General features: G+C 41.5%; 2 protein-coding genes across 3 annotated transcripts in view; one reads left to right on the forward strand and one right to left on the reverse strand.

Moving 5' to 3' along the window:
• Positions 1-16,139, reverse strand: part of Snap29 (Synaptosomal-associated protein 29kDa) — a 131,218-nt gene extending 115,079 nt beyond the window's left edge. For both annotated transcript variants that reach the window (XM_068372512.1, XM_068372511.1), the window contains exon 1: positions 15,939-16,139. In XM_068372512.1, the coding sequence (XP_068228613.1) occupies positions 15,939-16,026 (88 nt within the window). In that variant the 5' untranslated portion in view covers positions 16,027-16,139. The remainder of the gene's footprint in view (positions 1-15,938) is intronic.
• An 8,463-nt stretch (positions 16,140-24,602) lies between these two features.
• The window catches only part of Cib2 (Calcium and integrin binding family member 2), a 26,016-nt gene continuing 24,996 nt past the window's right edge, over positions 24,603-25,622 (forward strand). Inside the window, exons 1-2 of the mRNA XM_068371446.1 lie at positions 24,603-24,735; positions 25,477-25,511. Of these exons, the coding sequence (XP_068227547.1) occupies positions 24,685-24,735; positions 25,477-25,511 (86 nt within the window). The 5' untranslated portion in view covers positions 24,603-24,684. The remainder of the gene's footprint in view (positions 24,736-25,476; positions 25,512-25,622) is intronic.

Here is a 25,622-nt window from a genome sequence, read left to right on the forward strand (position 1 = left end):
GATCCTTCCCCCACTACTGCACTCGCTGCTACGAATGGTCCCAGAGTGAAGCAGTCCTCATAAAGAGTCTGGACACGTTTCAAAATAATGTGAAGCGAACACAGATTTACTCCTCCAAATGGTTGTGTCCTTAATGCTTTGCAATGATCTATTCTGCTTGAAGGCCACCGAAGTTGTTACAGCTCTAACTTCATGCATCTTGGCTTTTCAAAAACTTGGGGTCTGCCTCACTGCAATGTGCATGAGTCTCTCTTATTAAGAGCCTGATGAAGAATGAAAGTGCACTCTTCGACATCTGTAACGAGGACTTCTAGACCGAGCACCGAAGAGCTTCCAACTTGTCTCGCAACTCTTCCGTACAGTCCAGATAGAACTTCAGGGCTCTTACTGGGCACAGGACTCTCTCCAACTCCTCACCAATCACATCCGAAAGGTCCGGAATCTCAAAAGCCTTGGGCCAAGGTTGAGAAGGGCGTTCGTTCTTGGCGAGAAAGCCTAACTGCAATGAGCAGATAGCTTTGTTATCTCGAAAAAAACCAACATTTTAGTTAAAAGCATGAATCCCACTGACTCTTTGAGCTGTCGCCAGACTGACCAAAAATAGTGTCTTCATCGTGAGGTCCTTAAATGAAGCTGAATGCAAGGGCTCAAACCTGTCACTCATAAAGAACTTCAGGACAATATTCAGATTCCAAGCTGGTGAATCCTGAAGTTGTTGCTTTGATGTTTGAAACGATCTGAGAAGTTTCTGTAGGTCTTTAACATTAGAAAAGTCCAAGTTTTTGTGCCATGAATACGGTTGCTAACATACTCTTGTATCCTTTGATGGTAGAGGATGACAAAATTGCGTTTCCTTCGAAGATATAACAGGAAGTCAGCAATCTGAGTTATAGAAGTACTGGACGAGGAAAGAGAGTTGACTCTGCACCACTCTCTAAAAACCTCGTACTTGGATTGGTAAACCTTGATGGTAGAAGTACTCCTTACTCTTGCAAAAGCTCTAGCTGCTTCCTACGAAAAAACCTCTAGTTCTTGTGAGTTTTTCAATAATCTGAACAGTTAGATGAAGAGCTTGGAGATTTTGATGGTACCTTTCCAAGTGGGGGTGTTTGAGTAGATCTACTCTTAATGAAAGACTTCTTGGAGTGTCTACCCTCCATTCCAGTACCTCTGTGAACCACTCTCTGAGGGCCAAAAGAGGGCCACTAGAGTCACTACGTCCTTTCATGTGACACAAACTTTTGCCTCACTTGTAATGAATTTGAACGGTGGAAATGCGTACATGTCCATGTTACGAGCTGTTTGACGCTCGACGTAGCGTTCTGCTTGATGCTTGACGTCTCGTCCTATTAGATGCTCGACGTCACGTCTTGCTGGACGCTCGACGTCACGTCCTGCAGGACACTCGACGTCACGTCCTGCAGGACGCTCGACGTCACGTTAGCTGGATGCTCGTCGTCACGTTCCGCTGGACGCTCGACGTCATGTTAGGTGGACGTTCAATGTCACGTTAGGTGGACGTTCGACGTCACGTCTGTCCGCTTGACTCCTTGGGTTAAAGTGGCTAAAACACGACATTTAACAGGGGAGTTGTAAAGACGTTCGTCATAAAGAACCTCTCGACTAGTAGCCTTACGAAGCTTGGCGTCCAGGTGTGTGTTGAGTTACCTGACGCTCAGGGTCCAGGTATACTACTCTTTTGTTGTTCACCGGTTGATAAACTAGCATGAGCGAAGAGTTTCTATTGCATATTTTGCAGCATATCATAATTAGGGTCAACCTGTTATGGTACAGGAGACGTCACGTCTACCACAATCTCTCTTTCTACACCGTTTAAAGAACACGCAGAGCGTCCAGAGGACGGTAACCAGTCTGACGGTGGAGGAGGAGTCTGAACCGATGTCATGTCAGGCTCAGACAGCTGTCCTGCAACTGGGTGAGATGGACATTTCTAGACAGTTGCCGACAGGCGTTGAGAGCAGTTACATCCAGGACCGGACAATAGCCTCCCTCTCCAAAAAGAGAGACATTTGATGTTGCATAGTCTGTCTCTTTGGCCCCCCTCTGTATTTGGCAGAGAGGTCTATCGGAGTAACTAATAAAGGAGGTTTCACTAGGAAAAAGATTTCGTATCCCTCCTTTAGTAATAGCACGGACCAAAGGTCTGCTCCTCTCCTCTCCCAGGCTCGCCAGAAGTAGTTAAGTCTGGCTCCTACTGTTGTCTGTGCGGTTTAGAGAAAAAGTATGCAGAAACTTTCTTGCTGATTTAGACAACAAAACCTGTGTCTTTGACCAACTCTTGAGGGAGAAGAGAGGAAGAAAAAAGGGGTGGTGCGTACCTCAATTCTGAATTCTGATTCAAAGTTATCCTGCCTCATTGCCTGCATTCCTTAAGAGACTCAGCGATCCACCCAGAGGGCTGTAAAAGTCTCTGTGGGGCTGCCACAAGGTCCTCAACCTTAATGTGGCTAGACCTCCACCCTTGCTCTCCTGGTATACCTGATAAGGAAGCTGGCTTCATAGGTTTTTATGCCTCATTTACCTGCATTCCTTGAGAGACTCAGCGATCCACCCAGGGGGCTGTAAAAGTCTCTGTGGGGCTGCCACAAGGTCCTCGATCTTAACGTGGCTAGACCCTCCTGGAATACTTGGATTGCATCCAGTCTCCCATCATCCTCAAAACTCTATTAGATGATCGAGACAGCACCATCTAAGTAAACAGAGACTCCTTCGACGCCTTCCTTAGCGAAAACTCTGAAGGCGGGACGAGGAGCAGCAAGCACCAAATAAATCAAAAACTCTTCAGAAAAAACTCTCATGAGTTTCTTAAAGTCAACTGAAGGAAGAAGGATCTTAGAAACCTCTCCTAAAAAAATTCCTCTAAAAGATAAATAAGGGAAAAGAGATCGTCAATCCCTTCCTCCTACAAGTCTCTAACCAAGGTAGAGATGTCTTGTTTCCTAGGAGTCAACTCCTTAAGGTCCTAAATTCTGGCCTTAATGCTTTTAGGGGTTTAATTCTCGACCTCCAACAGACACCAAGAGTTAGTTCAGGCGGGCCTTGTTCTGAGAAAATAATATCTTTCCAGTTAATATTTACTTCTGTATCTTTTAATATAGCGCCTGGCGTAACAATGTTCCAACGCTAGACGCTCACGGTCATTACGATCGGAACTAGGACGTTCGCAATCTCGACGTTTGGCCCAACTGGTGTAACCACGACGTTCATGTCTTGATGCTCGACGTCACGTCTAACTGCTAGATGCTCGGCGTCAAGCTTGACACTCAACGTTAAGTCCAACTGCTGGACTCTTGACGCCATGCAACTGTTTGACACTCGGCGTCACGTCTAACTGCCTGACCCTCGACGTCAAGTCCAACTGCTGGACGCTAGACGCCTTGCAACAGCTTGACGCTCGGCGTCACGTGACTCTCGGAACAATGCCATTCATAATTTAGACACTCGCGATCTAGACGCTCGGAGCTATGCTTGACACGCGGCGTCACATCCAACTGCTTGACGCTCGACGTCACGTAAGTGCTTGACGTTCAGCGACATGTCTAACTGCTTGACACGACGTCAAATCCAACTGCTGGAAGCTTGAAGTCATGCAACTGCTTGACGCTCGGCGCCACGCAATGATGCTCGCAATTCAGACGCTCGGAACTATGCCGTTCGTGTCTAAAGCGTTCGCTCATCGAACAAAAGAGACAAAGAAGTTGCACTCAGTTACAAATATCGTGTCAAACTCTTACAGCAGGGTTAGTAGCTTGCTGTACAAAGCTCTGACGCTCGGCGTTAGATAACACTTTTACCTCGCCTTACCACGGCGAGGGCGAGCATTCTGGGAAGCGTTAACAGGAACGCTCGAGGGGAAGTCTGCTCGAGCGCTAACGCCTTTTGTTTCCTTTCGCCAATCGACATTCCTTCTCCCAGGGGTTGGTGAGCTTGGAAGAGGTCTAAGGCTAGGATAACGACAGGTTCGAGCAGAAGCACCCTCCACTGACTGTTTAAATTCACTGCACTAATTTAGCACTGAATACTCTTTCACATAACACCAAAGGAAAGACATGTAAGCCTTTTACCTTGTAAAAAGAAAGTACATAAAATATGACAAATTTGGAGATAATTTGTATTTTTTCTAACCATACAAACCTTAGCTATTTACATAGGGTTTACTTTCGGCGTAGCTGAAATGACGAGCCATTAGAATTTAACGAGGGTGTATTACCCCCGCGCTAGTTAGCAAGGGGGTAGGGGAGTGGTAGCTAGCTACCCCTCCCCCCCTCACACACCGGTAAACTGCTTCACTTCACTTAGAGGTAGGACTTGCCTTGGGGGACAGGGCTGGTGGGCAAATATGTGTAAATAGCTAAGGTTTGTATGGTTAGGAAAAATACAAATTATCTCCGAATTTGTCATTTGTTCCATAACCGAAATACAAACTACGCTATTTACATAGGGTGACTTACCCTTAGGAAGGGTGGAAAGTCCCCAGCCTTACTGGCTTTGGCTTACCCGGGGACTCAGAATCCGAGTGAGCAGCACTCGAGAAAAAAAGTTCCTGCACCTCGCAAGTTTCTTGCTACGCAAGAAACGTGCGGCCTATATGAGCTTGTGTGTGGAGGGAAGAAGTGTGACTTGTCCTAGGAAGTCGACCTGAAGTCCTTTAGCTGGAATTCTAGGCTAGGACGTTCCCAATACCACCTCGTCAGGGTATGGGGGACGCGACAGTATTAACTTAATAATGATATTTTGATTATAAAATAAATTTTTGAATATACTTACCCGGTGAATATATAATAGCTGACGTCTCGGACGGCTCGACAGAAACACAAAAACTCGCGAGCGATCGCCATGAAGGTTGCGGGTGTGCCCACCAGCGCCGACTATCGGCCAGATACCGCATATACATGTAAACAGCCTCAGTTCTTCTCATTCCGCTGGGTCTCTATCGGGGAGGAAGGGAGGGCCTATAATTTATATATTCACCGGGTAAGTATATTCAAAAATTTATTTTATAATCAAAATATCATTTTTAAATATTTAACTTAGCCGGTGAATATATAATAGCTGATTCACACCCATGGTGGTGGGTAGAGACCAGTATTAATACAGTTTACGGCGTATATGCTTAGAGTTTTTGACAGTTATATCATAACAAAACCCAAAAAAATATAGGTACCTGGTAAGGAAGCTGACTCTGACGATTACTCTGCATTGTTAGTCCGCTTTCCTCACGAAGCCCAGCCATCCTCTCAGGATGCTGAAAGACTTCCAGGAGCTGAAGTATCCAGGGCGACAACCCATACAACAGGACCTCATCAAAACCCCTAATCTGGGCGCTCTCAAGAAATGACATTTGACCACCCGCCAAATCAACCAGGATGCGAAAGGCTTCTTAGCCTTCCGTACAACCCAAAACAAGATTAAAAACATTTCAAGAGACAGATTAAAAGGATATTGGAATTAAGGGAATGTAGTGGTAGAACCCTCACCCACTACTGCACTCGCTGCAACGAATGGACCCAGTGTGTAGCAGTCCTCATAAAGAGTCTGGACATCTTTTAAGTAAAATGACGCGAATACCGACTTGCTTCTCCAAAAGGTCGCGTCCATAATACTTCGCAGAGATCTGTTTTGCTTAAAGGCCACGGAAGTTGCTATCGCTCTTACTTCGTGCGTCTTAACCTTAAGCAAGCAACGGTCTTTTTCACTCAAGTGAGAATGAGCCTCTCGGATTAAAAATCTAATAAAATATGACAAAGCATTCTTTGACATAGGCAATGATGGCTTCTTAACTGAGCACCACAGGGCCTCAGATCCACCTCGTAAGGATTTGGTACGAGCTAAATAAAACTTCAGAGCTCTAACTGGACACAGTACTCTTTCAAGCTCGTTGCCTACGATCTCTGACAGGCAAGGTATATCAAATGACTTAGGCCAAGGACGAGAAGGCAGTTCATTTTTGGCCAAGAAACCAAGCTGAAGTGAACATGTGGCTTTATCTGTGGAAAAGCCGATGTTCCTACTGAAGGCATGGATCTCACTGACCCTTTTAGCCGAAGCCAAGCACACTAAGAAAAGCGTCTTGAGGGTGAGATCCTTCAGGGAGGCTGAATGTAATGGTTCAAACCTGTCGGACATTAGGAACCTTAGGACCACGTCTAAGTTCCACCCAGGAGTTGCCATACGACGCTCCTTAGAGGTCTCGAAAGACTTAAGGAGATCTTGGAGATCTTTATTATTGGAAAGATCTAAGCCTCTATGTCTGAATACAGACGCCAACATGCTCCTGTAGCCCTTAATAGTGGGCGCTGAGAGGGAGCGAACATTTCTCAGATGTAGGAGAAAATCTGCGATTTGGGCTACAGAGGTACTGGAAGAGGAAATAGATGCTGACTTGCACCAGTCTCTAAAGACTTCCCACTTCGACTGGTATACTTTGATGGTAGAAGCTCTCCTAGCTCTCGCAATCGCTCTGGCTGCCTCCTTCGAAAAGCCTCGAGCTCTTGAGAGTCTTTCGATAGTCTGAAGGCAGTCAGACGAAGCGCGGGGAGGCTTTGATGAAGATCCCTTACGTGGGGCTGCCGTAAGAGATCTATCCTTAGAGGAAGACTCCTTGGAACGTCTACCAGCCATTGAAGTACCTCTGTGAACCACTCTCTCGCGGGCCAGAGGGGAGCAACCAACGTCAACCTTGTCCCTTCGTGAGAGGCGAACTTCTGCAGTACCTTGTTGACGATCTTGAACGGTGGGAATGCGTACACGTCCAGGTGAGACCAGTCCAGTAGAAACGCGTCTATGTGGGTCGCCTCTGGATCTGGGACTGGCGAGCAATAGGTCGGGAGCCTTTTGGTCAACGAGGTGACAAAGAGGTCTATGGAGGGTTGACCCCAAGTCGCCCAAAGACTTTTGCACACGTCCTTGTGGAGGGTCCATTCCGTGGGGATCACCTGACCTCTCCGACTGAGACAGTCTCCCAAGACGTTCAAGTCCCCCTGGATGAATCTTGTCAACAGGGAAATGCCTCGATTTTTTGACCAGATGAGGAGGTCCCTTGCGATCACGAACAGTGTGTGGGAGTGAGTGCCTCCTTGCTTGGAGATGTACGCCAAAGCTGTGGTGTTGTCTGAATTGACCTCTACCACTTTGTTTCGAAGGATGCTCTCGAAACTCATCAAGGCCAAGTGGACCGCTAATAGCTCCTTGCCGTTGATGTGCATGCTCTTCTGAACCGACGTCCAAAGACCCGAACATTCCCGACCGTCCAGAGTCGCACCCCAACCCAAATCCGACGCATCTGAGAACAACACGTGGTTTGGGTTCTTGACTGCCAGGGACAGACCCTCTCTCAGACTTATGTTGCTGTCCCACCAGTTCAGGCATGCTTTTACTGGCTCGGAGACCGGGATTGATACAGCTTCTAAAGTCTTGCTCTTGTTCCAGTGAGAGTCTAGATGGAACTGGAGAGGGCGAAGGTGAAGTCTCCCTAGTGAGACAAACTGCTCCAGGGATGACAGAGTCCCTACGAGGCTCATCCAACTTCTTACTGAACAACTGTCTTTTTTCAGCATGAGTCGGACTTTGAGCAGGGCTTGCTCTATTCGGGTGGCAGACGGAAAAGCCCGAAAAACTAGACTGCGAATCTCCATCCCCAAATAGAGAATCGTCTGGGATGGAATCAGTTGAGACTTTTCTAAGTTTACCAACAGTCCCAACTCCTTTGCCAGACCCAACGTCCAGTGTAGGTCCTGCAGACAGCGATGACTGGACGATGCTCTGAGAAGCCAGTCGTCCAAGTACAGGGAGGCTCGAATTCCCGATAAATGAAGGAATTTTGCCACATTCCTCATGAGCCTCGTAAACACGAGAGGAGCAGGGCTGAGGCCGAAGCACAGTGCTCGAAACTGGTACACCACATTCCTGTAAACAAACCTCAGATACGGTTGGGAATCCGGGTGTATAGGAATGTGGAAGTACGCATCCTGCAGGTCGAGAGAGACCATCCAGTCTCCCTCTCTGACCGCTGCTAGGACGGACTTCGTGGTCTCCATCGTAAATTTTGTTTTCGTAACAAAAACGTTGAGCGCACTGACGTCCAGCACTGGCCTCCAACCTCCCGTATGCTTTGGGACTAGGAAGAGACGGTTGTAAAATCCCGGTGATTGAAGGTCCGAGACTTTCACCACTGCTCCCTTCTCTAGCAACAGACACACCTGGTGATGTAGAGCTTGTCTCCTTGACTCCTCTCGATACCTGGGAGAGAGGTCTAGAGGAACTGTTACTAGAGGAGGTGTGCGTACAAAAGGTATTTTGTACCCCTCCTTGAGCAACAACACAGACTCTTGGTCTGCACCCCTCTTCTCCCAGGCCTGCCAGAAGTTGGTCAGTCTGGCCCCTACCGCTGTCTGAGGACGTGGGCAGTCAGACTCTGCCACGGGAGGACTTGGATCCTCTCCTTTTGCCTCTCTTTCCGTCGGCACGAGAGCCTCCCCTGCTGGGAGCTCTGCCACGAAAGGGCGGGATAAACCTAGACGCAGGAGTATCGATTCTGGGTCTCACAACAAAGGATGAAGAAGGGGCTCCCTTGCGAGCAGAAGAAGCCATCAGGTCATGCGTATCCTTCTGTACAAGCGAAGCAGCAATGTCCTTGATCAGCTGTTGAGGAAACAAGGCAGCCGATAAGGGAGCAAAGAGAAGCTCCGATCTCTGACAGGGAGTAACTCCTGCAGAAAGGAAAGAGCAAAGGGTTTCCCTCTTCTTCAGGACTCCAGATGTAAAGGTGGAGGCGAGCTCATTGGAGCCATCGCGGATGGCTTTGTCCATACAAGACATAATCAGCAAGGAAACATCCTGGTCGGCAGACGAGATCTTCCTGCTTAATGCTCCTAGAGACCAATCTAAAAAGTTAAAAACTTCAAAGGCCCTGTAAACCCCTTTAAGGAGATGGTCAAGGTCCGAGGAGGACCAACAAATTTTAGAGCTCCTCATGGCCAGGCGACGGGGAGAGTCTACGAGGCTTGAGAAGTCACCATGGGCAGAGGCAGGGACTCCCAAGCCGAGAACTTCTCCCGTGTCATACCAGACGCTCGCTCTAGAAGCTAGCTTAAAAGGTGGGAAGGCAAAGGCCGTCTTCCCCAAACTCCTCCTGGTAACCAACCAGTCGCCTAGTAGACGTAAAGCCCTCTTAGAAGAGCGAGAGAGCACTAGCTTAGTAAAGGAAGGCTTGGCAGCAGCTAAGCCTAGCGCAAACTCAGACGGAGGCGAACGAGGAGCAGCAGTAACAAAATGATCTGGGAAAAGATCCTTGAAAATCATCATGATTTTCTTAAAATCCATAGAAGGTTGCGCAGCCTTAGGCTCTTCTACGTCTGATAAAACATCCAAAGGATTATCAGTAGGTGGAAGATCAGCAACATCCTCATCTGAAGGAACCTCGTCCGACAATTGATGAGTCTCAAGCAAGGGAGAGACCTGCCGTGGTGGCAATGCTTGACAAGCAAAGTCCACACGCAAAGGAGCATCAGTAGCAGTCAAGGACGCTACGTCATGTAACTGCTTAAAGGACTGACCAGCAACAACAACAGGAGCGGGAGGACGCTCGACGTCAAGTCGAGACTGCCTTGACTGCCTAGATTGAGCAGTTAAAACAACTCTTGACTGCGGTGCTTGACGCTCAACGTCAAAACAAGTCAACTGAGCTGGTTGGCGAACGTCCTGAACGTCAACACGAGCATGCGGCAGCGGCTGAACGTCAACAAGCGGCTGAAAGTCAACACGGGACTGCATCGAGTGAGGCTCCAAGTCACGTGACTGACGTGACTTTGTAACGTCAACAGGACGAGCAAAGGCTCGTTTGGGCGGCTGACGGCCAGGATCTCGATCAGCGTAACGGCGAGGATCATCGTGAACCTGCTCAACGGTATACTCCTCCATAAGGGAGGCAAGCTTATTCTGCATATCCTGCAGGACAACCCATTTAGGATCAACGGGAGTCGGTACGGGCCGAGACGATGGTAACGTCTGTGACGGCAAAGCATTGCCTTTACTAAGACTCTCGGAGCCCGTGTTACGCTTTCGTTTAGGCGGCGAGCAGTCTTCCGATGACTGCACAGGGTCAGAGCTGTCCCAATGGCTACATCCAGGACGCTGGACCTGTCCTGAAGGGACTGACTTCCGCTTTAAGGGTCTAGAAACTTTGCTCCAAGGTTTCTTTCGCGAGAAGCCTTCGGATGACGAGGAGAAAACCGCCTCGCTCGTCTTATGGTAGGGGCGGTCTTGACGAGACACGCCCGAAACCATAGAGGGAACGTCTGTTCGTTGGTTAGAGCCTCTCGTCCCCATAAGTCCTACGACATTACTTCTCCCTGGTGCATGGGAGCTTGCAAGAGGTCTCGGACTAGGAGAACGACAAGCACGAACAGACGAACCCTCGGTCGCAACACTAAAAACACTTTGCGCACTAATCACTTTATCCCCACGATTTTCTAATGTGGCACTCTGACACTTTAACACTTTCACATCCGCCATGAGTTGATTACGGTCCGTTGCCAAAGACTCAACTCTCTCGCCCAACGCTTGAATGGCAAGCAACATATCCCGCATGGATGGTTCATGAGTGCTAGTAGAAGGTTCAGGCACAACTACTACAGGGGAAGGATTAGGTTCAGGGGCATGGGAGGAGGAAAAATCTAATGATCTAGAGGAACTTCTCCTCACCCTATCTCTCTCAAGCTTACGAGAATACTTATCAAACTCTAGCCAGTCGAATTCCAAAAGTACCACGCACTCATCACACCGATCTCCTAATTGGCAGGTTTTACCCCGGCAATTAGAACACACAGTATGTGGGTCGAGAGAGGCCTTTGGAAGACGTTTGTTACAATCCCTAGCATTACATTTACGAAATTTAGGAATCGGAGAAGGGTCAGCCATTTTGAAAAGTCAAAGAAAAACCAAAAACAATCCAAAGTCATCAACAATAAAATCTATCCAAAAAAGGGTTCAAGAGTTTTAATTGAAGATAAAAACACCTGCACTGCGAAAGCTCAAAACCAAAAAGAAGTACTTCACCAAGAATGACGAAAAACTCCAGGTCAACAGCGAGTAACATAATCAACTTGTCGACAAGACCGACAGAGAAGAACTGAGGCTGTTTACATGTATATGCGGTATCTGGCCGATAGTCGGCGCTGGTGGGCACACCCGCAACCTTCATGGCGATCGCTCGCGAGTTTTTGTGTTTCTGTCGAGCCGTCCGAGACGTCAGCTATTATATATTCACCGGCTAAGTTAAATATTTAAAACTAGGAACACAAGGAAGCATGGTTTACCTGCAGAGGTTTGAGGTCAGCTATGCTTCTTTCCCCAAGAGAGGGGAGGATGAAGAAAGAAGTAAGGGCCAGACATACTTCTTTCATTCATGCAGTCTAAAACCGGATAACAATGCCCTCAACCTTCTGCTACCTGTCCATTAAGGAGCCTGAGGTTAGACCAACTGTTATGTAGCCACCACAGGGCCGATAGAAAACATATCGAGGCTCCTGTGAGTCACGTCCTGCAGGTAGTGGGCTGTGAAGGTCGTTAGATGCTTCCAGACTCCAGCTTGTAGCACCTGCGTCACAGAGTAGTTTCTCTTGAAGGCCAGGGATGCTGCGATGCCTCTGACATCGTGTGCTCTAAGGCGACGTGACGGAGGAGGATCTGGATTCAGGGCGTGATGGATGACCCTTTGAGTCCAGGCTGAAAAGGCATTCTTGATGACCCTCCTCTCCGTCCTCCCTGTGCTCCCAAACAGGGCTTGCACGTGAGGACGAACTACAGCTGTTCTTTAAGGTAACCCGTCCGACTCCTTACAGGGCATAGTAGGAGAAGGTCTGGGTCATCTGTTACAGAACGGAGACTCGAAATCCTGAAGGAGTCGACCGAAGGTCCGGGATTCGCAGATTTTGAGTCTAGTAACCAACTCAGGGACGAACCTGAACGTTACCTCCACCTATCCTCTTGAATGGGCGACGTCGTACGAGAGAACATGAATGAAGTTCGCTGACACGCTTGGCCGAGGCCAGAGCGAGCAGGAGCACCGTCTTCCAAGAACGGTGACGATCAGAAGCCTGGCGTAATGGTTCGCAAGGAGATCTCTTAAGAGCCCTAAGAGCCCGAACCATGTTCCATGGAGGAGGTCTCACTTCCGACTGGGGGCAGGTAAGTTCGTAGTTTCGTATGAGCGAAGAAAGATCCAGCGAGGAGGAAATGTCTATTCCTTTCAGCCTGAAGGCCAGGCTTAAGGCTGAGCGATAGGCTTCCACCGCCGAGAGAGAAAGGTGCATTTCCTCCCGCCGATATACAATAACTCCGCTATGCTGGAATAGTGGCATCAAGGGGAGAGGTACCGCTCCCACGACACCAACCACAGAAGACTCTTCACTTCGCCTGGTAGACCCCTGCGGATGACTTTCGCAGGTGTCGAGACATCCGCTCCGCAACTTGTTGCGGAACGCCTCTCTCTGTGAGGAGATGCTGGATGGTCTTCAGGCGAGAAGCCGAAGCAATGCTATGGCTTGTGGTAGATGTTGCAGTGTGGTTGTTCGAGTAGCTCGTGTCGTGGGGGAAGCTCTCTCAGGAGTTCCGTCAGGAGATGCAGAAGATCCGGGAACCACTCTGCATGACGCCGCAGCGGAGCTAATAGAGTCATCGACAGGTTGACCGATAGTCTGGTCTTGTTGAGCCCCCTTCTCAACAGACAGAACGGTGGGAAGACGTAGACGTCGATGTTGTCCCACCGTGTAGGAAGGCATCTTGCCAGAGTGCCTTGGGGTCTGGGACTGGGAGTAGTACAGTGGCAGCTTGAAAATTCAAGGCTGTCGCAAACAGGTCCACAAGGTCAGGACTTGTTGGCTACCAGGGGGGGCCGAAGACCACTCGGTACTCTCTATCTGTCTGCTCGGACTGACGAAGAGCACATTCCTTTGTCCGGAATGAAGCGAGCCGATAGGGTATTGAATGGACTTCGGTTCATCTCGGTATCTCTACTGCAAGATGAGAAAGTTGTCGTTCACGGAGTGACTCGCCAGGGTCTGTTGGAAGTGTTGAAGGGCCAGAATACGCCCTTCATTCCTAGCAGATTGATTTGGAGGTACCCTTCTGGTTCCGACCATAGGCCTGATTCAGAACGTGCCCCCTCGAAGGAAGTTCGGAGGGGGAAACTGAGCCTTCAGCAACAACAACGGGATATGGCTTAACAGAAAATACCAGCCCCCTAACCTTACCGGTTTATTCAACTACAATATTCATAAGACAGTTTTACTACGACTAGTTAGCAGATGTGTCCGCCATTCTTGAAACTACAGTGTCCATAAACTTTCCCTGTGGTCCACAAAATTATTATAGTTGGACAAACAAATTATGGATTATTACACATGCGCTGCTTGCATTCGCTTTTGGCAGCTTTCTGTATGACGCAATCATTAGCTGACTTTTTGAACCAATAAAGAACTTCCAAATATTTATGCTTTAGAACCGAAATGCTGTCTTAAAAGAGCCATTTTCCCTTCTCCATATCAGTTCCTGCATAACTACATACAGAACAAGAAGTCTCCCAGAGAGAACTTCAATCTATTTCCAAATTTCGTGTAATTTCATCTATTTCTGTAATTGATTACGAACAAAACGGCTTCATCATGTACATAGCTATTGTTGATCACCTGAAACTCAAAAATATCCTGGGAATAATGACTCAACATTGGCGTGTGCACCTCATCAATGTAGTCTACTGCTTGCCAGGAAAGAGTAGCAATGTGGTATTGTTTATTTGTAAGAGAGGCGAGTCATGGCAGAGCAAAAATCATTTGAGGAACATGATTTAAATTATAGCTAGTTACACTTTAATAGTAGGCAAGTGGATGGCATCCACAGCACATCCACGCACTGCTTGCCAAAACAGAGGAGCAATTAGAGGATGCTTATTTGCAAACGAAGCAACCCAAATCAGAGTACAGTACAAAACCATCTGAGGAATGTGACATGAATTATGGGTAAGTTTTATTATTTTCATGCCTCATACATGAACTATATATTTTTCTAACTGGTCACCTTGTGTTTATTATACATTTTTGGAGCCTTTGTATATCAGCAGCCAGTTACTCCAGCAAGCATAAAATATGGACACCAACTAACCTAAACCAACCCCCCAAACCTAACCTACAAGCCCTGTCCTTACCTACTTATCTCATGGGGGCGTTAACAACACCCTTACACTGCCGTATTCTTAGTCAGCCATCATCATACATACAAGTGGCCGCTATCATAATAACACCCCGCATTTTTTACAGTTAATAATGCTCCAAATACCTCATTTTTAGTGTTTCCCCACCCAAGACTTAGGTTCCACTGAGGTCACCCATAATTGTTTTTTGTTGGGGGATAGAAAAACTCTTGGTTTCATTGTAGTGAATTACATGGCAATGTAACCTAGGAAAAAAACTACTGTTTCTTATAGAAAAAATTACGCTCTCTTCGAAAATGACACTCGTTCCCGTCGCAAATCAATAGTTTCAGAAATATATATACATCTATATCCTCCAATAATGGGGGACCCCCAGTGGGAACTCGGGGTTTTGGGTGGGGAAAACATACTGGGGAATCGATATATAAACGTAAAACAAGCCTTTTCTTCTCTATACATTACCCTCTTGAAATTATAATAACCGGAGGAAAATACAAAACATTATATCTGGATAAACTTTGGAGTCGCCGTTACAAAGATTGTGTCATGAAAAAATACAGTAACCAGTGCTGCTAACGTCCGATGTAGATCAAATGTTATTTTGTGACCTATCATACTACTAGGCTAGGTTAGGTGGGTTTGTTAGGTTCTGTGACCTTTTTGTAATTTTTATATATTGAGTAAAACTTGTATGGAAATATCTATCATTACTATCTTTAGTAATGTCAACGTGCCGTTGGTAACTCTGTGTACCATACGTCAACGTTGGTAACACTGTGTATTATTGGTAACGTTGCTAATGTTATCGTTCGTTCGTAAGAGAAGTGACACCATTCATCTCAAAGTTATCTGAATTGGTTGATCTGTTTGTTTCCGATTGAAATGAACATCAAATTCGCTTAATTCACGTTATTTACTATAGGAAAACAATTATATTTCGTTTCCCCAGTATGTTTTCCCCACCCAAAACCCCGAGTTCCCACTGGGGGTCCCCCATTATCGTAGGATATAGATGTATATATATTTCTGAAACTATTCATTTGCGACGGAAACGAGTGTCATTTTTGAAGAGATCGTAATTTTTTCTAAAAGAAACAGTAGTTTTTTTCCTAAGTTACATTGCCATGTAATTCACTACAAAAATACCAAACTCTTGATCATGTGGTTTGCCCTAATATTAATGGTCACAAATAGATAACACACAAGATAGAGAGTAGGAAAAACATATTGTTCATGTATTAGTCAAGACATTAAAAGGTTTTATCATCATTTAAGTACCCTCACATATTTACCAAAGAATATAAGATTAGGGTATCCATAGAAGCTACCATATAGTATCATGCTATTACCCTATATGTATAAATTTTTCCTAAATCAGGGTAAGTTTAAAACTTTCTACCAGAAGCAAGAATAGGCCATGACAGAACCTTTCAAGTGTCACCTCAGGTTAACTCCAGACTCCAGTAACATATAGATCATAGCCTATGCTTGACAATCTCGCCCAATAAGAACTATAATTTACACATAACAAAGGCCTACGTCCATTCATATATACCAAAGTGGTTCATTGGTTAAAAAATAAACCAATATTCTAAAAGATGGGCAATCTGTCATACAACTTGAGGCCCAATATTCTAGACTAGATTGGCCTTGGGGTTCCCATCTGTGTTCCCTTTAACATTCACTGTAGTTCACTATTCATATACCTCACCTGACGCCATATCATCGTCATCGAGCATTGAGAATGCTGGTTTGTTTGGGTTTAATGCATAGCCACCACTTCGACCATAATTTGCCATGACTGCAGTGTGAACACTAATCCCTAAACAACAACTCGCAATGTTCTAGTTTGCTCAATCTGTGATTGTAGTGGAATGAACGTCACGTATTACGTCACTGTCACAGACAGATGATTCAGGGGTACGTTCAATAAGCATTACTTTTCAACAAAAGAAAGAATGCCCTTCATACGCTTCATGTTAGCTTTGAACGGACCCATACTGTTTACTGGCGAATTTCATGTCATTAGATTATATATTACAAAATTTTCGGCCAGACACATTATAATTGACTGGTAATGGTTGATTACGATGAATGACTTGTTAACATATTTGCATTGGTTATGATATTCGTTCATATTGGTTCCATTGTTCACACCCAACTACCAAACGTCAAATGTCATATTAAATCTTATATAATAAAATTGTGAGCAAACATTAGACAAGCAAACTAGACATGAGTTGACTCTACCTTATCATAACTGTTGGTCATAATTAAAGCAAAGGTAAGTTTAACTCTAATCCTAGTTTTACTTCAAATTGCCATTTCGAGCATTAACATGTAACCATACCCTGTTCTTCCTGTTATCATATTTCAACCTTTCGCTACATGGTTACTAGAGTAATTAATATGATGCCATCGTCTTCCATGTCAGGATAGTATACCTAATTTTCCGTTGACCTAATTGAGAGCTTTTAATTTGAGTTTTGCATACCCCCAATTATCATATATGGATGAAAATTAATACCATATAGCCGACAGTAAAACTAGGCCAGCACCTACAGAGTATATATATATATATATATATATATATATATATATATATATATATATATATATATATATATATATATATATATATCGAATTCAGGATAAAATCCCATAGGACACAATGCCATATTGTGAAAAGTGGACAATATCCCATTTTTTTAAGTTTTGAGTTTTTTATTGCTTAATAGTATATGATAATGAGTCACTTCATGTTGATATCCATAGCCTATATGTACTACATTTACTTTTTAGCATGCATTAAGAGAACCTTCTTCGTTCACTGACAGATAAGTAGGAGGTAGAAGGGGGGGGGGGGAGATGGGATAAGGATAAGGTTAGGGATGATCAGTCACTTTTATTTGTAGGATTTGGGTGAGGGTAAGGGATAAAGGATCAAGGATATCAGCTACTTTTATCAATGTCAATTAGATTCTTTCTTATATCAGGAGGCATCACGTCTTAGTTTTTGGGGAGTAGGGGAAAGTAAAGGTTAGGGAAGGATGAAGGAAGTAGGAGTATTGAGAAGGGGGAAGACCCCATTGCTTGATAAACGAACCTATCTGTCATTTGCATTATTTGTTCCAGTAATTTTATCCATATTTGGCAATTGCAGGATCAATTAATAGTTGGCGGTCCATGCTTAGTCAGAAAAGTTCAGTTTTGAGTAGTGTAAACTCATGAATCGAGTGAACAATAGCAAAAGAAAAAAAAATGATCATGCAGTTGTCAAATATGGATAAAATAACTGGAATCGATTATGTAAATGGCAAATAGGTTCTTTTGATGAGTAATGCATACTAAAAAGGTAAATGTAGTACATATGCACAGTAACATGAAGCGTTTATTTTATTGTAGTCTACTGTGGGATTTTGTCAACTTTCCACATTGTTATTATTATTATTATTATTACTACTACTACTACTACTACTACTACTACTACTACTACTACTACTACTACTACTACTACTACTACTACTACTACTTGCTAAGCTACAACCCTAGTTGAAAAAACAGGATGCTATAAACCCAGAGGCTCTAACAAGGAAAATAGTCTGGCGAGGAAAAGAAACAAGAAAAAAATTATTATTTTAAGAACAGTAACAACATCAAAATAAATATTTCCTATATAAACTATAAAAACTTAAAAAAGCTAACAGGTCGATATATAAAACAGATTAGTGGGCCCGAAAGTACCCTCAAGCAAGAGAACTCTAACCCAAGACAGTGGAAGACCAAGGTACAGAGGCTATGCCATTACACAAGACTAGAGAACAATGGTTTGATTTTGGAGTGTCCTTCTCCTAGAAAAACTGCTCACCATAGCTAAAGTCTCTTGTACCTTTACCTAGAGGAAAGTGGCTACTGAACAATGACAGCGCAGTACAGTAACCACTTGGGTAAAGAAGAATTGTTGGGTAATCTCAGTGTTGCCAGGTGTATGAGGACGGGAGAGTATGTAAAGAATAGGCCAGACTATTCGGTGTGTGTGTAGACAAAGGGAAAATTAACCGTAACCAGAGGGAAGGATCCAATTCTGGCTAGTCAAAGGACCCCATAACTCTCTAGCGGTAGTATCTCAACGGGTGGCTGGTGCCCTGGCCAACCTACTACATCGTGTGGTTATGTACTGTGGTATTCTTGTACCTTAGGAATTTATCCCGATATCCACATATCAGTCTAGGATGATATTTATATTTTATCTTAACTATATCATGAATTTTACTATAATAGGATTTTGAATTTCACGACCTGATAAAAATAAGAATATATATATATATATATATATATATATATATATATATATATATATATATATATATATATATATATATATATATATGTATGTATATATATATACACACACACACACACACACACACACACATATATATATATATATATATATATATATATATATATATATATATATATATATATATATATATATATACAGTATATAAGTTTCTGCCCATTAACGTAACAACGTCCAAGATTTCCTCACTTTAAACATATCATAAGTTTTGTTCTGGTTAATCTTGATTCAGCGTTTAAAGCATGCTGTGGTAGTGATCTATTTTTTATCATTTTTTCCAAAGCTATCATCCCATCCATTATAATCAAAGACAACTCATAGGTGCTGAAAATAATCACAGAGGAACTAATATCGAAATAACAATGTGGGCGTCGGACAGGAATGGATTAGGTGTTTGCTATGAAACCGCTATTTCAAAACGTTTCAAATAAAAGGAAAAAAACTGTAGCCTATGTGATGTACAGGGACCTGGAAAAGATAAGCCTTGTTTGGTGCACAAATAATACAGTGGGATATGGGTGATTTACACAATTATGACTCTTCAGTATCTTTACAGAGGTATAATTATGCAAGAGGTCATATAAGGACGGACATTATTTGCGGATGTGAAGTTGTAGAATGATAAAATGAATTATGAATGGTATGTGCTATGGTTGATGTTCTCATCTGACATTGCTATGATTGAGGACAGTGATGAGAAACTGTAAAAGCTGGTAACCGTAAGAAAGTTCAAAAGTATCGGCAAGAGAAGAATCTGAGAGTAGTTGTGAATAAGAGTAAGGTACTTGGAGTAGAATGAAACGAGGAAGTTTGTAAGTAAATATGACAGAAGCGGTGGGCAGAGGAGATAAGTGAATAACAGAATGGGAGAATAATAAATGGTAAAAGGTTTTGTAAGAAAGTAGAATTGTCTTTAGAAGCTAAACTTGGAATGTATAAAAAACGGTTGAACCAACCATTATTTATGAAAAAAAAAAGGGTGTGGATGTTAAGTTCAAATGAAAGAAAAAAGCAGTTGACATGATCTATTTCTATAGCATAATTATAAGAAGAATTGATAGGATAAGAAGTGTGTAAATAGTTATAAGTGATTAAAAAAAGGTTAATTCTAGCGAATGTAGATCTGGGGCTATTAAGTCTCTTGATAGATATCTAGCTAAAATTAGTGCATGGTGCAAATTATTGGGCATAAAGGTGAACCCTAAAAAAACAAGTAATGACTCAGTATGATTGTAATAAGGTCAAGGACAGCGTCTCTTCAACATCCAGATCTCTGTATTCATTATATTTCTTTAACTCTATAGGCTACCACTTAAAATTTTAGATTTGATCCTGATAGAAATTTACTTTTGAGAAATACATTTGGCCTGTTTCTTCTTCAATTGCACAAAAATGGCTTATTGAGAAAGTCTTTTGAGATTTTCGTTGATTAATCTATTATTCAAAAATATCTTAAATCTTTCATTTTGCCTTGTTTCGAGTATTGCACTCCTACCTGGTCTTCAACTGCTGAATCTCATCTTAATTTGTTGGACAGAAACTTCCTGTATATTAAATTTCTTATTCCTAGTCTTCTTATTAATCTCTTACACCGTCGTTCAGTTAGTTCTTTGAGCATGTTGTATAAGATTTTTTCACAATTCTTACTATCCTTTGCATTCGGATCTTCCCAGCCTGTACTATCCTGTAAGTAGATGTAGATATGTACTTAATTCTAACAGACGTGCCTTCCCCGTCATACGGCTCATTATTCTAGAAGTTGTATTCCAGCAGTGACAGATTGTGGAATGATATTCCTTATCAGGTAGTTGAAAATGTGGAATTTCAGAAGTTCAAACTTGCAGTGAATATTTCTTTGAATGGTCTGAAATACGTCTTTCTTCACAGCTTATATATGGCAAATTTATTCTAACGTTGTTACCTATCTTAAGATGTTTTTCTTTTTCTATTCTTTGTTTCTCATGTAGTTTAATTGTTTCCTTATTTATTTTTACTCACTGGACTATTTTCACTGATGGAGCCCCTGGCTTTATAGCATTCTGCTTTTCCAGCTAGCGTTGTAGATTAGCTAATAATAATAATAATAATAATAATAATAATAATAATAATAATAATAATAATAATAATAATAATAATAACTAGCGGAACCCGTGTAAATTACAAGAAATGATATTTTCAATGCTAATTATCTTGTTCCTAACCTATACATGTTTGAATAAAATGTGATAAGATTTGACTTGTACATTTATTTTAAAAAATTATCAATACATGAAACAATTTACAAAACTTCTTTATATACAATATTTCTAGTGAAGGCAGTTCCTCTTCTCTGGCAATGAGTACACTTATTCTGAGGACAAATTTTTACTCTTACACTGTTCATAGACCTTGCTTTTGAGAAGGCTACATAAAGTTGTCCATGAGTAAAGCAAGGGTGTGGTAGGTAGATCCTAACCTTATCGAAAGTCTGTCCTTGAGCTTTATTAATGGTCATTGAATATGATAGGCGGACGGGAAATTAAGTAATGTCTAGGAAGATTTGAAGCAAAGGGTGATCAGAATTATGAGAAAATTTTTACAATAAGAACAGATTAGTCGTTAAACGAAAAGGCCCGAGATTAATTTTGTAATCTAGGTTATGGAAATTGATAGAACTCAATATTTTGTTTAATACTTAAAAAAAAAGAGTCAGGTGCTAAAGACAAAATTGGGAAAACTATATAAGATGTGCTTTGGTTAAGTAATCATAGTCTAATGTGAATTTGTAAAAGTATACCATGAAATAATTTCCATTTTCTTTAAATCGTGACACACGAGTATACCGTGAAATTATTTCCGTTTTCTTTAAAGCGTGACAAAATAAATAACAGATATGCTATCGTATTAATATATAGATAATAATAATAATAATAATGGATGGTTCATTTTATTTGAAGTAATCCAGTCATGTGCATCGGATGAACGACGGTAGGATGGTGTATAAATACACATTTCAGAAGTTATGAGAGACGGGTGAAGATGTAGGTATTGAAAGGGTTGAATACTTAGAAGGAATGGCATAGCTGAAGGAAAGGGCCCTGTTTTGATTTCTACAATGCATAAAAGTGCTGGTAAAATCAGGGTGAATGGTAGCCTACAGTGGGTAGATTGGCTTAGTGTGCTGCTGATGAGCCCTCCATGTTGGTGTATGGAGTGACTATGCTCTGGAGGCTTCACTACACGAGAAATTCTTCAAGATTTAGCACTAATGGATGAAAGTGACAGTGAATTTTGTTGTTTTTCATTGAACCCGTTCCTATAATGTAGAGCCCAAAATCTTTAACATGATGCCCACAGGCATCACGATTACCTGCCATTCAAGTGGTTCTAATCCAACATAACTCAATTTGATCACAAATAAACATTATTTCATTGCTCCTTTTATCGAGCAAATGGTCTGATTTGTGATTATATGTGACGTCACACAATCGTATCTCTATGAATGAATTAAATGGGTAGAGGAGAAAAATCTAAACTTGTTACAGATAAATTATGAATGAAAAATTATAATTTTCATATAAATGAAAATAAGATAATTATCAATTTAGTAATGAATAAATGATTGATCTTGTTAAGGATATACGTTAATTAACTGTGTTCCGGCAATGATGATGAACGTGCATATGTTTTATGTTAATCTGTAGTAAGCGTAGGCAACCACCAATCACAGCTGAGGAAGAGTTTACCGCCAAGAGAAAGTTCCGGGGTCTCATGAGTTGCTGTTTGAAAAACCTACCTGAATTTTCATAAAATCACATGTGGATGGAGCTGAAGATTTTTTCTATTTTTAAGCGAATTAGATTGATATATGTTTTCTTCAAATAGTAGAAACAGTCACTTATAAGATATTTTTTATAAATATTCGTTATTACCAGATCATCTATCTATATTAAGAAAAATTCTGCAAAGAAATAAACACTATAGATAACTATTAGCTATCTATAGCTTGCTCGTTAAGGCAAAGCTCTCGATGTTATAAGCTCACAGATACCTTAGTGGGAACTATAGGAGTATCATGCTAAAATATTTATATAATAATATTTCAAGTCAATAGTAACAAGCAAGTTACGAAACAGCTTTTGTGGATCCTACATAATCTCACTATAAAATAGGCAACTCAAATTTCGACATTTGATGATAGGAAATAATCTAGTAAACAAGTACTATTATCGTTTAAGACTGGGTCTGTTTAACATGTAGGCTACTGTACTATACGCCATAGTGATTAGCCCGGTGTAACTTGTCATATGTGATATGTCAATATTTACTTCTTACCCAAATCTCTCTCTCTCTCTCTCTCTCTCTCTCTCTCTCTCTCTCTCTCTCTCTCTCTCTCTCTCTCTCAAACAAAGTGGCCTACTTTGGGGAAAGTCTAACTCGAATATAATATGAAAATATTTTCTTTTCAATTATATGAGAAAAATGTTAGCAAGTAATGGAGCACTATGTCACCTTCCTTAAACTTTCAAGTCAAATGCGTTAATGAGCTGATCGAGATTTCTTGTTATAAAAAGGACAATCGATCCAACAACAACGGGAAAGGTTAAGTTTAAAAAGTCGTCAGAAATGTTTATCTTTAGCCGTTTTCATTATTATGATCTGAAGGACGTGTTTTCTGAATAATGTGTACGATAAGATGTAGACACGGGTACAAAGTAAAGAACAGTGTTAAACCGTTTTCCCCATAGATATCATGTGTATGATATCATTGCGTTTTCACAACATAATGCATGCTGTAATCAAGCTCAAAAGACAATAGAGGATAACAGTTAAACAGCTGAGGCTCCCCAGAGATAGACATGCTGAACACTCAAAGCGAGGTATATTTCTTAATGGCTAACGAGCACAAACCCAAGTTTTATAAACACATAAAACTTTATGAGAGAGAGAGAGAGAGAGAGAGAGAGAGAGAGAGAGAGAGAGAGAGAGAGAGAGAGAGAGAGAGAGAGAGAGAGAGAGAGAGGGGAGATAAAAAATTCTTAAACTCCTTGAACTTATGTGAATGAGTATTTTATCGCAACATCGGCAGTTATTATAGAGAAAGACCAAATCATTTGAAAATTATAGGTATTAGAAAATTTATGCATTTGGATTTTTCCCTTTATCATTACAGACAAAAACATAACATCACTACGTATTTATTGATAAAACCAGTGACTTTCTCTTGTAGACAGTATATGTTCTTATATAATCACAAGCTGATTTGAAAAAATCACTGATAATCGTAGGCAAATTATGCTGCAAAGAATTTTCAAAAGTATGTTTGAATTAATTTTCCTGCTGGAGTGTACCCTTGCCTTGTCCCCTTCAAAGTTATTATATAATCAAAATAACTCAGAGAGGACGAAATTCGAGAATAGAGAAAAGTAAAATAACTACTTTACCTAAGACCCACGTTGACAATATATGCTCATATACAGTATACAAAAAAATAAAAATAAAAATAGAATGAAGCCTCAGGCCATCAACCAATCTTCCAAATAATATTTTTTTAGATTAATCATAGGCAATAATTATCATTTTTAGTTCTGTCATTCATACTCTGTTTAGCCACATGATCTATCTATTGATAAAATGCACACCTAAAAGTCTTGCATATGCCCTCACACACAACTGAGTATATATATATATATATATATATATATATATATATATATATATATATATATATATATATATATAGATATGTATATATATACACATATATATACTGTATATATATACAGTATATATATATATATATATATATATATATATATATATATATATATATGTGTGTGTGTGTGTGTGTGTGTGTGTGTGTGTGTGTTTAGACGTCCCATAAATTACCGCAAAATAGCTCTCTCTCTCTCTCTCTCTCTCTCTCTCTCTCTCTCTCTCTCTCTCTCTCTCTCTCTCTCTCTCTCTGTCACGAAAAGCTTTCCCCTTTGGCTCCCCTTTCAAAGGGACGTGTCAGTCAGTCTTGCATTGGGCGTCGCTGTTTGCTGAGCGTGTTAAAGGACGGACGTCCTAAATAGCTTAGGCCTCCTGTAGAAGCAGAAACCCTAATTCGATCATGGGAAACAAAATCGCTGCCTTGTCCGAGGATCAACTCGAAGAGTACCAGGTATCAATGGAAATATGTTATTGCAGTTTTTTGCCATAACATACCAAATCATGTAATTTGACTGGAAAAATAACGTTGTAATAGATTGCTTACATCTGTGCTCCTGTTTATATTTTTTGTCATTTTGATCGTTCCGTTTTAGCTATGGAAAAGTAATACTGTTTGTGGTAAACTGTGACTTCAGCCAGTTGTTTTTCCAAAATGACCTCTCATAATATGTATAAAATTTATTTGGTTTTATCAGTTACTAACTAAAAAAGAAAAAAAAAACTAGTTAAGGGTAGCAATGTTTTAGTTATATTTCTTTATAGACCTTTATCTGTTTTATAGAGTTTTTATACCTTTTGGCTCTCCGCGTTAAAGATTTTTATGTAACAAAATTAACTAAGTTATCATAGCTAGAAAGGACTCTTTAGGCTATTTTTCTTCTGAGAGCGAGCACTGTTATATTTAAATATTTTTTCGAATAATAATTTCAAACCGTCATAAATTTAAAATTACATCGGCATTTGGTTCAAACATTTTTCATTCAAAGCAATGTGATCTATAATTGTTACATTTCTATTTCGCCTTTAACAAATATATATTGAACAATTTAAATGTGAAGAGTTTATTCCATCTTTCATAATCGCAATGATGAAAACACAGATAAGAACTGAAGTTTTGGTTGTAGGTCATAGTAACATTTGTTTGCAAGAAATCATAGAAAGTTTTCAATTTTCCCGCATCCTTCTCCCTCAGGCCTGTACATTTCTTACTCGGAATAACATTTTACGGTAAGTCACTTTTCTTGTTCATTTATTCATGTCTCAGTGAATGTGTAACACATTTCTCACATTTTCTTTAAGATCATAATGTTTCATTATAAGTAGGTAATCAGGATGATA

This window comes from Palaemon carinicauda, chromosome 4 (genome assembly GCF_036898095.1).
Source record: "Palaemon carinicauda isolate YSFRI2023 chromosome 4, ASM3689809v2, whole genome shotgun sequence".
Classification (NCBI taxonomy): Eukaryota; Metazoa; Arthropoda; class Malacostraca; order Decapoda; family Palaemonidae; genus Palaemon; species Palaemon carinicauda.